The 17,350-nt window shown below is 42.5% G+C and overlaps 1 protein-coding gene across 1 annotated transcript; it reads left to right on the top strand.

The window, feature by feature from the left end:
* Nucleotides 1-5,005: 5,005 nt before the first annotated feature.
* On the top strand, nucleotides 5,006-13,782 carry tbx5b (T-box transcription factor 5b). Its single transcript, XM_069683319.1, has 8 exons — nucleotides 5,006-5,146; nucleotides 5,519-5,613; nucleotides 5,872-5,991; nucleotides 7,135-7,282; nucleotides 8,738-8,890; nucleotides 10,583-10,674; nucleotides 11,548-11,801; nucleotides 13,196-13,782. Exons 1-8 carry the CDS (start codon nucleotides 5,006-5,008, stop codon nucleotides 13,780-13,782), a joined length of 1,590 nt encoding a protein of 529 aa, XP_069539420.1.
* The last annotated feature ends 3,568 nt before the right edge of the window (nucleotides 13,783-17,350 follow it).

The following is a 17,350-nucleotide window of genomic DNA, read 5'->3' as shown; positions in this document are numbered from 1 at the left end:
AATGCTTTAATGATGATCATGAGTTTTAAGGGTCTAACTTATGAGGGTAATGATTAGAGCTGACTTGATGTAGTATTTTGTATGTTAAGTTTTTAGAGGTCTCTTCCCTTAAAGCCGCTGTGTGACATGTAAAGCTCCTCTCATGTCTCTGAACCACTAAGTGATCTGATCAGAAGACACTTTCACATCAAGTCTGTCTTAAAAGAACAACGTATTAGCTAAGCCTGTGCAGCGAGCAGAGCTTCCCTGACATGTGTAATATGAAGTCATATTAATGTGGACCAGCTTTTCCTTCATCTGGCCTCGGAGGCCCCGTCTGGACCGCTGCCAACCCCCCCGACCCTCTGCTGTTCCCACATCAGACCACCTTACAAACTGGAGGCTGTGTTGGGGGGGTTGGAATGTATTTTGCCCTGTGTGATGTGATTGTTTGCAGAGGAATGGGTTGACCTTGCCCTCTGATGCCACACACACACGCACACACTGGCTCTGGCCGGGCTGGAGGTGTGTGAGACAGACCTGCTGAGTGCAGGAGGTCTGGGACCCCCGTCACCACTTCCTGCAGACGGAGAACAGAGGATCCAGTCAGCTGAAGCCAGGATGGGACAATAATGAGCCGGCCAGCCACCACCACCACCACCACCACCACCACTACCTCAACCACCACCACCTAATTTCAGGTATTATTCAAACCTTTGCCTCTCACTTTTCTTCTGCATAAACCGAGCAACTTCAGGATAAACCATATGAAGAGTTATAGACAAACAACCAGATTTAAACGGAGATTTATTACACAATATTTTAAGATTTGAGTGACCAAAGATAGACTCTAACCTTACTAAAAAAAACGTGTGTGTGTATAAAACTTAATGTTGTTAAGCTGCTGTAAGAATATGGAATTTTGATATAATAAACATATAATTTTGTACAGTTGATTTGAGAATAAGAGCAATAAATCAGGTATAAAGCTGATGAAACATTTAGTTTTTAATAAGTAGGTCATTAAAAAAGTTGAAAAGATAGATGGAGAATTATTTAAACTTCAGTATATTTTTCTATGATTTATTAACAATTAAATGTTTATTTCACTATATGTTAGGGTTTTATATCTGACTGGTAAAGACTCGAGCTAATTTAGATAACGAATTCGTTATTTTCTGCAATATTGTTTATATTTATGAAGCTGAATGATCCGTCAAAAAAGGCTATTCGGACAAAATAATCAACTAGGAAACAGTAATGACTCAAAAAGTGCCATAGTGTCTTATAACTTGTAGATTTGACATCATATGAAACGAAAGAAAGGCAGGTTCCCCGGTGTGCACGTGAGTCAGGCGGTAATCGCACGGATTACAGTTAGGCTACTTTTTTCGATCGTGTCACTGACACCTGTAGCGGGGGACGTTTAACTGGACTTATAAACAATTTATTCGATGTGTTTTTCACACACGAAATGATTTTCAAAATAAAAGTAAGGATTGTAACGACCTGTTAATAGTTCTACACTTGAATGAGCAGCACGATCACTTCAAGTGTCTTTCTTTCTTTCTTTTTTTTTGACAAAGAAAATCCTCAGAAAACAAACAAAACATTTGACCCTTTTTGAGTATGAAGTCACTACTCTGGCAAAATACTGATATGTGAACACTGCACGTGTCCGTGGCCTGTTCGAGAGAATTTAAACATGTAGAAGCAAAAAAGAATAAACATGAGGGAATATTTTCACCTTCGCCACGTAACTTCAAAATAAAAGGAGTTAATTCTCAGCAGCGTGGGGAATAAACCTGTTTACTTTGTTTTAGTCTTTTTACAGCTTTTTCATGTTGTTACATTTGCAAAGTATTTATATTATATTTATAACAGTAGTAGTTTTCTTTCGTCATATAAAAAAATACATTAGTCTGTGTTTAGATTTTCCGTTTCTTTCTGTTTTTCCAAAGTGAAGTCATTGAGCTGCAGGTTAAGAAGGCCTGAAGCAGAACTAAACTAATATAATGAATGAGATATTTCATTGAGATTCATCGACCTCATGGTGTGCTGCACATGTATTTAAATAAGCTGTAAGTTCTCTTTTTTCTTCTCTTTTTTTTCAGTGTAGAAAGTCGATTCAGCAAAGTCAAGATGAATTCCTCGGAGCTCAAGTTGTTCTGTACACACGAGTTATATTCTAAAATTTCAGGAATCAGTTAAAAAAATAATTATTTAGAATCTTGGTGCAACATCATTTTAAGACATGTTAAAAAAAGACAGACAAGTCTGTCTGTCTGAGCAGAAATAGGCTTATAGGGTATCAGAGCTTGGGAACTTGACGGCTCTACACACACACACACACACACACACACACACACACACACACACACACACACACACACACACACACACACACAGGGCACAGATCCAGGCAAACAGCAGGAGCCGCTTGTCGCGCTCTGCAGGAGAGACTGTAGCACGAGCTGCAGGAGAGACCGGGGGTCTATTTCCTACCGCGGAATTTAATATTTAAACGGTCAGAGCTGCAGGTGTTGATGCTGGTTGGGATTTAGGATAGGCACGTGCAAAATTACAAACAATGCGAAATTATCTTCAGGGAGTGATATATTTTATGTTGATAGTCTTGGTCTCCTCCTATATACAAAATAATCTATCAATAGAGGCGTCAGTATCTTCTACATCAGGCTATTTCAGACCATATACCATACTCCTAATGTACACACATATCAGAATAGGACTGTTTGTAAACGGAAATTAATTTAATTACGTCCACACACACTCTGATCAGACTGAATGGAGTACAACGCGAGAACACAGCTGTAGAAATCTGTAGAAATGTGCAGCCTAACGGAGAGATCCGACATGTTGACCCCTCGGTGACCCCGTTAACTTTCAACTCTGCATGCCTCCGGTGATCAGGATCTCAGTAATCCTGTCAAAGTGATGCTGCTGCAGCTATAGGCATTCTATAATCTACTATGAAATAATGTGTGCGTGTGTGTGTGTGTGTGTTCCTTATGTAAGCTCAGTCCTGGGTTTGTAGCATTTAAGGAAATGCACAGATCACATCTTGTGTTATTTTCCTCTGACATGAATTCATTATTTTTCAGGCACCCTGAGCCACGAGAAAAAATAATCTCGTCTCTCGTTATCATCCATCTTCTTTTAGTAGGAGGAGCTGGAGCCTCAAAATTTGGGTAAAAAAAAGCATGTTCAAATTATTGTGTGGCCTGTTGACCTCCCTGATCACGTGTCAAAAGATTCAATTAAAGCAAGAGTAAATTATTATTACTTTCTTTAATTGTATCAAAAATAACAAGTTTCTCCGATCAATCAGGTATGAAGTAATTGTGTGTGTGTGTGTGTGTGTGTGTGTGTGTGTGTGTGTGTGTGTGTGTGTGTGTGTGTGATGTAAAACTAATGTACAATGCTATAGGCTAAAGTGACAAATAAACAACGTGAAAGTTTAATAAATGGTTTTATACAAATCATCCTCGACCCAGTGCGCGTGCGTGTGTGTATAGGTCCGCGTCTGCCCGTGTGTGCGTGCCAGTGTGTCTGGGAGTGTGTGTGTGTGATTGGCCAGTGTCACAGCCGTGATTTGGGCTGCAGATACGGCTGCTCGCTGCAGACCTATGGGAGCGCAGTGCAGGCGGGAGGGGGAGGGCAGAGAGGCTGAGGCGGACTTGACTCCATTTGTAATGAAGGATCTGATGAGCGGGGTTCAGATCAGGGCTGCCACCGAGTCCACGCGGGCAATAAGGAGAGGAGCGATATAAATGAGGAAGAAATTACATCCGCTTTAAACGGGTCTCGTGACGGCCAGGCAGCGGAGCGCACGAGCCGCGGTCTGCGCGCGGTGGAGGCGGACAACAGAGCGAAGAAACAACCGGGTGATTTATATTTCAGTGCAGCACGAGGGACATGGTGGATTTCTGAGAAGCGACGCCACAATAATTGAACTGCTGGATTTTTTTTATTTATTTAGCGGAAATCAAAGCGAGCTACAGAGATACGCGAGCAGGCTGCAGCGCGCGCGGGAGCAGGATGAGCGTGTTCTGTGCGCGGAGGTCAGAGCAGTGCGTCTGAGGTAAAGGCCCTCAGGGAGCCCATCCAAAATATACACACACACGCACATAGCAGACACAGGCGCTGGTTAGCCCGTTTGATGTCACAGATCTGCACTTTTAAGAAGTGCTTGCATTTTTAAACAGCGTGCAGACTGTAGTTTAACTCGGCTGCAAACACTCTTCAAGCTCCAGTTATTGATTATGGAATGCACATCATTAATATGAATGTAATTAATATGAGCACTGTGGCTATAATGTAGTTTGACATGTGGGTTAGTTTGAAAGAAATATGCATGTTCAACAAAAGATGTACTATCTTCTAAAACAATGTAAAAGTTAAAGTCCGTGTATTTTAGCACATGCGTGCATATAACCTCATATGGTTATTGGGTCAGTTGTGTGATGACAAATGAGTCATTCTCGCGCTATTTTGCAAAAGGAGAAACATAAGTGGTTAATAAACTGCTTATTCGTTTACAATGAATCAATCAATGATCAAACTTGATTTGTTAATCACCTGTCAGACAAATTAAATGCAACTCAAAGTGCATTTCTGAACGAACGAGGTTATAAAATGGATGATGTTGAAACTAATAATGAAGGCCAACATTAGCCGCCTCTTTGAGCAGCCTTTAATAAAAACAGTTCCTCACTAAATGTCAACTGTGCATCAGTTTTAGTCTTCAGAGTTTTTAGTAAGAAAAAAAAAAAAAAATTTAATTGTGTGAAAGCTTTGAGTGATTACACTAATCTTAATTTACTAAAGACGTTCCTAATTAAGCATAATGTAAAATGTTCAAAGACTACCATTCAGTCTATCAAACCTCTTCCAAAAACGTCTCTAATTTCTGATCAAATGTTTCACACGTGTAAGGGGCGAGTGTTTACACTATACTAAGCCGTGTTTGTATGGTAATGTGTGTGTATGTGTGTGTCAGTGGGACATGGCAAACGGAGGAGACGAGTTCGGCCTCGCAGATCGTCCAGACTCGGACTGCATGGATTCGCCTTCAGACACCAAACAGGAAAAACCGAGCTTCGCCCTGAACGCACCATCCTCCCCGCAGACAGCCTCCAGTCAGCAGGTACCGGCCTGTACTGCGGAGCACCATGTAACTATTGATTACCAATTATTGATTTCACCTCACTTCACACGGAAGTTCCCGTGTATGTGAGCGTCCTGGATGTGCTTTTGTTGTCTTATTTAAAAATAATTAACATCTCAAATTATTTATTAAAGCAAACACATTCAGCTCTCTTCTCATTGTTGATTTTTTGTGAGTTTGACCGTCAATTTGGCTCAGGCTTAAATTAAATTATGTAAAAATAAACAGTCACTATGCTACATTTTATTTTGAAAATCTAACTGTCAGTGTATTTCACTGAGGGCCATTTGGTCCCGCTTCAATCTGACTTCTTCATCTCTTGTACTGAGCTGTGTTTATGTTCGGCTGCAGGGGATGGAGGGAATCAAAGTTTTCCTTCACGACAGGGAACTCTGGACGAAGTTTGATGAAGTGGGGACTGAAATGATCATCACCAAGGCTGGGAGGTAGGACGCTATATCTCTTGATCTATAGGTTATTTTATGAGTAAATTATCATGTTATTTACGAGGCTATGTTTTTGCAAGAACGATAGGAGAAATTAATAAACGAGACTTTTATTTTGGCAGATCAGGCCCAACAAACTATAGAAAATGCAAGTTGCGAGGCCCCAGGGTACTTAGCCACTTCGGCCTATTTTTCAATCCAAATATTTCTGCGTATAAAGGGGGTATTGATCTGTGTTTGTCGCTGTGATCCATACAGGAGGATGTTCCCCAGCTACAAGGTGAAGGTGACAGGACTCAACCCAAAAACCAAGTACATCCTGCTGATGGACATCGTGCCCAGGGACGATCATCGCTACAAGTTCGCAGACAACAAATGGTTCGTAAAGGGCCAAAACAACATTTACACACCTGCATCAATGTGATCTAAACTACGCACCACACTGACTCAATGGTTTATAATGGATTCTATTTTTTTATGACCTTTAACACATCAAGTGATGAAAAAAAAGAACACAACCACCAAAGTTCAAAAATGTTAAGCCGTGGTGTCGTGGGTTCGCAGCCCACTCCCTGCCTGAGCACACTGAGGACCGGGTCACTTACAGACTGGCATGGCGTGGCCTAGTTCCCCGTGTTTCCCCTCGTGCTGCCCGCCGGTTAAACCAGAGTAAGAAGGGTTCACGGGGCGGACAGACGGCACAGACCGGATTAAGTCTCTCATTCACTGTGTGCTGTGCTGCGGGGAAAATCTGCATAGAATATTTACTCTACAGCAGACCCACCAACGCTCTGCCTCTACAGAGCATAAGACACTCGGTTTTCACAATAAAACGGACCGGAAACAGTCTGTGGACACACAGCTCTGAGCTTCGTGTTTATAGAGACAGGTAGCTTATACAGCACTTTTTAAAAACACAATAACTTAAGCTACATTCAAGGTTTTTATTTTTTTTCGTCAGAGCTGAAAATGCCTTTGGTTATGTTTTTTTTCTTTTTAAAGATAACAGTTCCTATGACTTTTTTAAAGTTAAACTGACGTTTCACACATTGATTAAAAATTAATGTGGCCTAGCTTAGGCTGAAGGAAAAGCTCAAACAGGTTGGCCCTTTCTTGCCTGCTCCTCCGCTGCTGGAAGAAAGAAAATATTCCAAATATATCACGGGTTAAATGTGATAAAAATGGGGTCATCGTTGTGTTCGCTTTGTAATGATTCGAGTTGTTTTATCTGCACATTTGTTCATGGTTTCAGGGTTCTCGCTCGGCGCCTCACATCCTCACGCGCTCAGAATAGAACAGCGAGGCTGAAACGTATTTTGTCAGGGACCGAGTTAATTTGCTTCTCCTGAGCCGTGGCTTCAGTGTAAGCTTCAGCAAAACAAGGTGCATTTTGTGACTGTCTAATTAAAACACCAGCCAGGCCTCCTGCACCGCGGGACGCCGGGCACAGCAGAGCAGACACACCGCTGTGAGCCACTGAGTGTCAAAGTCTCACTGTTTCCTCATCTTCACTGTACACAGGTCTGTAACGGGGAAGGCAGAGCCCGCCATGCCCGGTAGGCTCTACGTTCACCCGGACTCTCCCGCCACCGGAGCTCACTGGAGCCGCCAGCTCGTCTCTTTTCAGAAGCTCAAACTCACCAACAACCACCTGGACCCGTTTGGACACGTGAGTCTGACTTCTTAGAATATTTCATGTGCCATATCTCCGTTTACTCAATGACACAGGAAAAAAAATGTTAATGTGTTTATGCTTTCTTTAAAAACATGTAGGTTATTTCTGCCTCAAAGCCTAGATGTGGGCCTGGGTAGGTTATGGTATAAAAACGTCCATTAAAAAGACAAAGAAACGAGTCATAAATTTAACAATGAAAATGGTCCATTGGCCACATCAAATCGCCATAACGTGCATTTTAAATAATCAACCTTGAGCGATGTTTTAAATTTAAGAAGAGTGATTGCGCAAACTACAGCCGCAGGTCCAGGCAGGCAGGCAGCACGTGCAGCTCACTCTCGTGAATGTAACTCAGCAGACATCACAACACAACACAAATCAGCACGAGGGCACAGCAGCCCTCAGTCCCGCCATTGTTCATTGTTACAGTCTGCATGCACACACGGTGTATTTTACTGGAGCACGTTTAGGAACGGAGCAGGTGACACGTTTTCTATAGCTCGAGTGTCTTGGTGCCCTGTGTTTGCGCGCGCGCGCGCTGAAACCAACACAAGCGCCATCTTTCATGCTTGTTAAATTAGACGTAATGATTTCACTGACTCTAAAATCCATTAGCTAATGCATGTCACCGGCGGACACGTCACTGCGATTAAACTCAGCCCCCACTGGATAAATAAACGTGCTCGCGCCCTTGCTCACGCGCGCACACAGAAGGCCGTGATCCAATTAAAAACCACTTGTAGAGTCGATAGTGTCAAGATTGTGCACTGAATGTACGCTGTTGTTATATTTTGTTATTGCTAGTATTTCTGAGCCAAATTATTAAATTTTTTTACTTAACTATTTTAAATAAATAAAAAATCCTAGCAGGTGTCCGCCAAGTACAAAAACCCTATAGCCTGCAACTGGGAATAAGGATCATTTAATTTCTGTGAAAATCAGCTTAAAGACTCTGCTAGGTTAATGATACAATTGCATTATAAACTGTAGGTTTTACCAGAATGTGTACAGTGAGGCTTACAGAGCAGCAGGAATCTGTGTTCTTATATAATCATGTATCATTGAGCTGTGGTTGGAAAAAGAAGAACTCAATGATTCAATGGCTGAATAATGAAATAAAATGAACTGTGCATTATATTCTTTATTAAACCATTTATTACCAGGTGGTAACTACTTGGTTCCATGCATAATGTTTTGGTAGCATTAACATTAAAAAAACATTCTGAAAGTTTAAAAATATTATAAACAATCTCGTCCACCGTCTTGGAAAACAAGATTCAAGTCATCCAAGAAATCTGGATACCTTCACATAAATTTGGTTTACCCTCCACCTTGCTCCCTTTGTGTGGTTCAGACAGGACTGGGACAGGACCCCCAGCATCTGCTTGTTGGTTTCTGGAAACATGACAGGTCCGTCAGTCTCACCTTCTCAATCTCTCCCCTGTGCAGATAATACTGAACTCCATGCACAAGTACCAGCCCCGTCTCCACATCGTCAAGGCAGACGAGAACAACGGCTTCGGCTCCAAAAACACGGCTTTCTGCACCCACGTCTTCTCCGAAACCGCCTTCATTGCTGTGACGTCCTACCAGAACCACAAGGTGCACTTTACACAAGATACAGAACAAAAACCGTGTTTAACCAGAGGAAAACTGCTATTTATGTGGTTTTAAACAGCTTGGACAAGTCCTGCTGAAAGCATACTACAGTGATGTTTAGCCATCATTTAGTGTGCGAATATCAAGTGTACTTGCTTTTACAGGCTGAAGCAAGTGATGATCCATAATTATTTTACAATTATGAAAATAAATCTCAGCATCTGATGTGTGCGGATCAGAACCGTTTTACTGCCAAAATTGTGACTATTATAAGTCTCTCTCACACACGCACACACACGCATGCAATAGTACAAACACTTTTTGGTTGTTTGTATTACCGTATTTCTCATCCAGAAAGTCAATTTGTGTCTTCTCGTTATATGTCCTTTCTTAGTATTTGTAAACATGTCCATAACTAAATGATCCTTGTGTGTGTGTGAGTGTGTGAGCGTGTGAGAGAGAGAGAACATGTGTGGGAGAGAGAGTGTGTGAGCGTGGGTCTGTAATGACCTGTTTCTTTCCCTTGATCTTGGCTGCTGCAGTTTCCTCGTCGTCTACTAGAAAGACAGATGGCTGAAGCTTTAAGCTCTCTGTTAAACTCTGCAAAAAGTCTTCTTTTTGATCACATTTCACAACAAACCATAAATAAATATATTTACTATTAATACAAATTATAAATACATTAATTCAGCATTTTATTTTTTTCATATTGAAAGTAGTTATGCATATTGCACACTTTACAAAAAGCCTAAATGATGTACACGTACAGCTTCAATATATCATTTTGTTTATTATGTAATAAAAAAGCGTAAAAGCACAAACACACAGCTCAGAAAAAGTATCTATCTAATCATGTATCAACAAATCATTTACAGTAGATACAGCCTTTTAGTTTAAGACTTAATACCTTATTATATATTATTAATATATTTATTTATATTATACTACTATGCCCTATTATTTTATTAATACTGAACAGCTAAGGTATTGTAGTTTATAAACCTTATAATAATATAAATAATTGTCAATAGTAGTACATTTCACAATAATTGTTGTAAATGTCTATTTTATTATAAAAGGCTCATTTCAGAAGATAAAAGTGACGATTGTTTAAGTTTGAAAATAAATGATTTTCTGATGAAAAATACGATTTAAATCAAATAAATCCTGTTACTGCTGGTAACACTTGTATGTTAAATCTGACACAGTAAAAATTTGAACTCCTGAGCCAGTAGTTTGATAGAGGTCTTCAGTTCTATCTGTCCTTCAAAGTTGGTTTGAACACTTCCCGGCTGTGTGATCGAGGTTTCCCTCCATGACATCACTGGGAAAAGTTGGAAGACTTGACATCAAAGCTGCGAGCTGTGGACCTCTAAAAGCTTTGGCCCGAAATCCTTAAACCTGGCGGCTGTTTGGGTAAACAGTTTATTCTGTGTCAGCTGGCGAGGACGATGTCCGCTCCGTTACAAACGTCAGCGGCTGTGGAATGTCGGCCGTGCGGAGCTGCAGCGCGGCTGCTTTTAACATCTGCAGAGCCTCCGACTAATAATGAACGAGACTTTCAGTCAGCGAAGAGAACGGTTTAAACTGTGCCGGTGTGTGTCTGTGCTTTTAATGAATCTGTTTCTTCTGGCCTGTGCATGTTCTGTGGGGTAATGCTTTTATCTGAATACATTCTTTTCTCTGTTTTCTCAGATTACACAGCTGAAGATCGAGAATAATCCTTTTGCTAAGGGCTTCAGAGGCAGCGACGACAACGAGCTGCACCGCATGGCAAAGCTGCAAGGGTGAGTGCAGCTCTGCTAGTGTGTGTTTCCAGTGTGTGTGTGTGCTTGTGAGCATTCAGAGGAGACTTTTCTTCTCTCTGAGGGATGTTATGATAGGGCACATATGGTCTAAGACATGAGTGTGCGTGTGTGTGTGTGTGTGTGTGCGAGTGGAGCCAAGTGGTATAAAGAGATGAGAGCCATTGTCACCTGAAGGTTGATCTTCGCCTGAATCCACGTCCAGATTGTGCAGCACAAACACGACACAGCGAGCACCAGGCCCCGCTTTGCATTGATGGAAAGAAGATAAGCATATTGCTGCTGGTCTATTAGACTGTCACAGCAGATCAGCTGATGGAGGAACATGGTGTCTGTTTGCTTGCTGAACTAATCTCTATTCAAGCGCTGTTATGGCAGGCAGTTTAGAGATTTTAACGAGCCAATGGGCGAGGCTGAGGAGAAGGAGGGAGACCCCTGTGTTATTTCTGCTGCAGAGGAGAAGAGAGTGTATCTGAAGTGACACATGGATGGATGTTTATTTTTAGACTGGTGTATTATCTCACAGCAGCACTGACTGTGTGCGTGCACGAGTGTGTGCGAGTGTGCTTTACTATCTCAGTGAGAGTCAGGGCGATGCAGTCGGCTGTCCCCTACATACCACAGAGTTCACAGAGAGGGCAGTGTGCACAGAGAGAGATCAGAGCTGAAAGGATTGAGAACGGCTAAGTAGACTTGAAAGAAAAGGAAAAGAAAAAAACAAGGAGAGAAAGAATAAAAACAGAGAGAATGCGTACAGAGCGAGGAGAGGCAGCCGCAAACCTGAAGCCAAAACAACATCAGATGCGAGTTGTCGACTCTGCTTTAATTCTTAACCCACCTCCATCTTTGTTTCAGTAAGGACTACCCCGTGGTCCCGCGCAGCACCGTCCGTCAGAGAGCCTGCTCCACCGGGAGTCCCTTCAGCGGGGAGGGCCGGGGTCTGCGGGCCTCCCCTGAAGCTGTCGGGTCTCCGTACAGCTGTGAGAACGGCTTGAGCAGCAGCAGCCCCCAGGAGCTGCTGAGCGCTCCCCCTGCACACTACATCCTGCCTCACCCCCACCTGCAGCACGGGCAGCCGTCGCAGCTCTACCACTGCACCAAGAAGAAAGGTGGGCAGGGGTCTCATTAGTGCTGTGGTCTCAGGCTGGAAAACAAAAGCCACAAAATTAACTACCTGACACAAATTTATTTGAATATTTATTGATTTATTGTTACAGTTTAAAAAAAATATTTGTTTCTCTTTAAAGTCACAATTTTGTGCCTATTATTACAACACCTAAAGCTTCCTTCTAAGTAAGAAAATGTCACTTTAAAACTTTTCCAGTTTGGGTCTCTGTGCCAAATTGTTCACAGTAAAAAAATAAAGTTTCTGTTAAAAAGTTTCTTGGAATTCGAAAAGGTTAAATGACATTTTTCACCCATTTCCTATAAATATAGAGAGGCCTATAGATTGAACAAATGGTAGGCAGCTGCTGCAGGACAATTTCAGAGCTGATGCATTCAAGAGATCAGTTTTAACAATAAAAAGACAACCTTTCTGTAAACTGTGAAGGACTTCAAAATTAAAGTCCCTTTTGTTTTGTTTTTTTTAGCAGTCTACTGAAATAAATGGAAACTGTTTGCTGCCTGGGAAGCAGCCTAGACCCCAGAAATACATCAGTGTGTTCTTTGATTGCTGCTCAGCTTGTGTTTGCCAACTGTGTAATTAGCACCAGATTCACCCAGGCAGCAGCTGAATGAATGAATACATAATTTATTTTCGTGTCGGGTCATTTACACATGTGTGCATGGATTTAATCAGACATTCAGCTCGTTTAAGTCACATTCAGAAGAAAAGTCAGTAACGATTACTGTGCAATGACTCCTGCATTATGCTAATGTACTTATTTTTCTCTGAAATAGAAAATCAAACATAAAATTAAGTCTAATAAGGTTTAAATTATATTATAAAACATTTTCTAAGAGTGTTACTAAACTCAAGCTGAGAAACATTACTATGACATATTATGTGCGTTGCACTTACATGATCAATCAACTAATCATGGGTGCTCATTACTGTGCTCACAGGCTGGTGGTAAAAATATGCATGTCCCTCGAATTATTTCTGAGGACGACAAAAAGGCTTTTAAATCTGACAAAACAAAACAAACTTCTAAAAGTATGTCTTCAAGAGATAAAATGATGATTTTAAACCAAAAACTTTAATAATCTGAGTAAATAATAAGTACACTTTAGAATTTAATTTGGACACATGTCAGGTATCTTGTAGTTAATGGACTGAAACATGCAGTATTTTTTTCTATCAAAGAGTTTAACCTGGCATCTTGTTTGTACTTAATTTATGTCATACAAATCTTAAAAGCAGCAGAGCTGCTTCAACTTGACTTCATTGTACATCTTGTACTTTTCTCAGCTACTTGAAGTGTCTGATGTGGGAAGTTTGAAATTCTCTGCCTTCATTTAAAATGAAAAATGAACACATTTTCTCTCTGTCTCTCTGCAGCGGAAGAGAACTGTTCTTCAGGAAACCGCCATCACCCGTACAAGAAGCCCTTCACTGGTAGCTCTCCGAGCGAGGGCGAGTCTTACTATCACCCCTCCTCCTACCCTCCCCCTCACCCCGGTCTCTCCAACAACCCTGTCCTGGGCCTCACCGACTCCCCCTACAGCTCAGACATGGGACAGCGTCAGGCGTGCATGTTTGCCGGCTCAGAGCCTAGACTGGATGAACTCAACTGTACATCCTGGTCATACACCTGCCCGCTCCCCTCTGCCATGACCCCTGTGGACCCTTACCCGCCGTACACCCCTCACCCTCCCTACAGCTCCAGTCCTCAGGGCTCTCGACTCAGCGCTATAGCCCACCAGAGCTCTCCGTCGCTGGGAGAACACATGGCCCACGACCCGTATCAGAGCCAGAGCTCCGGACCTCCACCTCAGAGCTCCCAGAGCGTTCACAGCAGGCAGCTCAGCCCTCCTCTCAGAGAGTATCCTCGCTACACGCCCAACCTGTCCCCTCCTCTCTACCACACGCTAGAGACGCACACACACATCCGGTGCGGAGTCCCAGAATGGAGTGCAGCCTCCTAACTGAACCACAGGACAGATGTATAAAATAAGACTGATTAGAGGACAGAGATCATTCTCTTAAATTCATCAATCGTTCAGAGAGAGGCTGGGACGCATACTGACTAAATGTGATTTGACCTTTGTAAAATAATTCTGTGGTTTTGTGCTGTGTGAAGAGGTTCCACCTGTTAGTCATGTTTCCCCCTGTGCTGGACGGAGAAGAGGACTCGACATGGACATCAATGACACTTCAGATGGAGCACATTCACTTTGTCCTGTATCGTCTGTCAGCGACACAAAGACTGGTGTCATTCAAATGCTCACACTGCGAGTCCGGCTGAGGTCGGGCTGCCTTCCTCTCATTGACCCCGACTCTCTCCACTGTGTAGGATGTTAATTGTGACCCGCTGTCAGACAGGCAGCAACATTTACTGACCAAAATTATCTCAGCTCTCACAGCAGAGCCCGGAGGGAGACGGTTTTCTCCGCGCTCAGTGTCACTGAAGGAGAAAAGGCATGAGTTGTCTGTGCGTGCGTGTTTGTATGTAAAGCCTATGTCAGCTCAGCTCAAAGATGCTATGAGTTAATTTCCAATGAGACAGGCGGCAGTGGCTGCAGGCGCTGCACCATAGAGATAAACAGTTTGTTTAGACGACGCTACAGGCTGAAGGACCTGTAAACACTCTTTCCACTGCATTCTGGGTAAATGCACTACTCAGCGTCACGCAGCTGTCACTGCTGTCCTCTTAGTCACCCCCAGCCGCCCAATCGGCGCCGTCCGTTCAACGAGAGCCAGCCAATGAGCAGGCAGCTCTCTTTTATCCCCAGCTGACCAGTCATAGCTGGAGTGCGGCGTGTTATTGTGTGCGTGTGTTGGCCCATTTTTGTTTGTTTCTGAATTATTCATGAGTCCAGTGTTGATCCTTGACATGCGAGGATTGCTCAGCAAACACAGAGAATCACAGGGCTGTTAATGGGATAATATCGATGCACCAGCTCGTCATTCTGTTCCTTTCAGTCTCTTTTCTTAATCTAAAGGCTCCCTGTCACATCCATACAGCATCTAAGTGCTTGACAAGACTGAGTTAAATACATTTCCTTGCAGATTTGAAAGAGGAAACATTCGTGGCACTCGATGAAGACGAGATGCAAGCTGAGATTTTTGTTCACTTCTGTGTACTGAATTAATATTTCTGCGCAGGTGTTTTACATGCAGTAACATTACAAACATCCGTATGCGGAGAGCAGAGCCCTGTCATTCCTTGATATGTGTTTGATTTATGTGCGTCTGTGAGTATGTGTGCGTATTACAGAGATTTTTTATAGCCTTGTTCCTGCTCATAGTATTTATTACTGTAGATTTGTAAAGATGACTTTGTTGTTAACGGTGTTGTTCAGAGATTTTTGTTTCTCTTTGAAGGTTCGTCTCTGGTTTCACCCTCCATCTCCAAGTGGTGATTAATATTTGTTATAAATGAACCGCATTTTGTGTTCTATGGAAATAAAGACAGATTTATATACAAAAATGAAATAAATTTTAGAGAATTTTGCGTAAGTCAAGTGCTTGTAGTGTTCTTCTTTGTGATTAGACAACAAACACAGCAGAGACACGCCATCAACATTCCCAGAGGGTTATTTAAAGTGCGTTCAACGCCTCGGGAGTGGAAACTCTTTAAAGTGAAGTGCACTTTATCAGTTTCAGCGCATGTATAAATACGAAGGACCAGCAACCTGTGAACTCTGTAGAGAGTATTGTTTGAATTGTAACAGTGTGCTATGGGTGCTGGGGTGCTGTGCATACCTTGTCCGCCTCCTCTTATCTCTGACAGGTTGTTTGGCATCAGCGGTCTCCAGCAGCTGGACCCCATCACTGACAACCTGCTGCCCAGAGAGGGATGAGGTCTGCCGGGATGCAGGACAAAGGAAGGTGGGGGTGTGTCGGTGCTCGCCCTCCTTTCTTCTCTCCTGACTTTCATGTGTTAACCTCTTACACCGTGCACCTGCGCAGAGTTTACAGCACATGTTCTAAAAGAACAAATAGACGCAGCATGCAGAGATTTATTTTGAAAGGTTCTTAAATCGTTAAACTTCTAACCCAGAGCATTTCCTTTAATTGCACAGTAATATGTCAGTTGTCCGACCTCCCTCTCTCTCTCTCTCTCCCTTTCTCTCTCTCTCTCTCTCTCTCATACACCATGAGGTCAGAGGTTAAGCAGGCAGCTCTTCAGCGGGTCTGTTCCTCCTTAACCCTTTGTCTCCAGACAAACTCCGTCCAGGATGAGGAGGGGGAGAAAGAGGGAGGTCCCATGAGGGGGGCCTCCAACTCTGAAGAGGGATTACACAGCTTCATACTTGCTTGTACAGTAACAGAGCTCGGTGATAGCCTCTGTATGGCTGCAAGTTGTAGCTGGGAGAGTAGAGCTGCGGGTGACATGAAACACAGAGCTCGGTGTGTGTGTGTGTCTTCGTGTTTGAGTGTGTGAACCTCAATCCATCTGTGGAGGACTTTCTCAGACACACTGGTCGGGCAGTAGATTGATGAATCTTAGTGATCAAAGAGCCTAAGTGGTGCTTATCATTATCTCCCTTACAGCCCCCCGAACACACACACATGCACACACACCAGTAATCTCTGCCTGCCCTCTCCATATTCTCTCTTTCTCATCCTTAACCACATTCGTTTCTAACACACACAGAACAAAAACAACCACATACACAGCTCTTTTTATTTTGCCTTGTGCACACAACAACACATGCCTAAACAAAAAGAGACTGACATTTCCAAATGTCACTCATTTGGCCTGCAGAACAATTTTTTTCTAGTGACCCAACTGCTGCATTGTATGTTAAAGCCACTGCTCGGCTACGCAGAGTAATTCCTCTTGCAACGCAGGCTTTTAAAAAAAAAAGCATCAAAGGCTTCTTTAAAGCTTATTTCATTACCGTCTGAACAATTGGTTTGAATATATAAATGTGTATTTGGAGTCTCTCACATACATTTGTGTGATGTCCAGCATTAGTGATGCCATTCTGTGAGGAATAAGTGCTCTGAGATGGAGGGTAATTGCTAAAGTTGATTACGGTTCATCTCTGTGGGTCTGACGGTGCTTCATCTATGTGGCGGTAACGAGCCACAACATGGCAGCCGTTATGGTGGCATGCAAAACACAAAAATAAAAGCATTGCGATTTTTAGAGTTTGAAAAGGTCTGTAGTTAATATAAACATTGCACATTCTTAGAACTAGAGAAAAAATTATACCTACGTTTGTTCTGGTGAGCGTTCTGTGTTTTTAGAGCTTCATTAGACCAAGTTGGATTCAACAGTTGAGAGGGCACCGTTCTTTTATGGGTTAATGGACACATCATGTTGATATAAAAAGCCATACGCATCTGTAATGTATTATCTGTAAGCCCTGCATGGCACTAAGAGCACAGCTCAATCGGAGTACAATGATGTAAAACAATGAATGTTTGTCCATTACATATGCTGCAATAAAGCAGGCTGGTGGAGGTTTATTTAAATGATACTATCCATCCTTGTTGTTATTTAAAAGCCACAAGAATGGTCTAATGCTATTAAGCACAGTA

This window comes from Semicossyphus pulcher, unplaced genomic scaffold (genome assembly GCF_022749685.1).
Source record: "Semicossyphus pulcher isolate SPU_LCO1_2020_fin unplaced genomic scaffold, fSemPul1.0.p SCAF_6, whole genome shotgun sequence".
NCBI lineage: Eukaryota > Metazoa > Chordata > Actinopteri > Labriformes > Labridae > Semicossyphus > Semicossyphus pulcher.
This window is presented reverse-complemented; position numbering and strand designations above follow the sequence as displayed.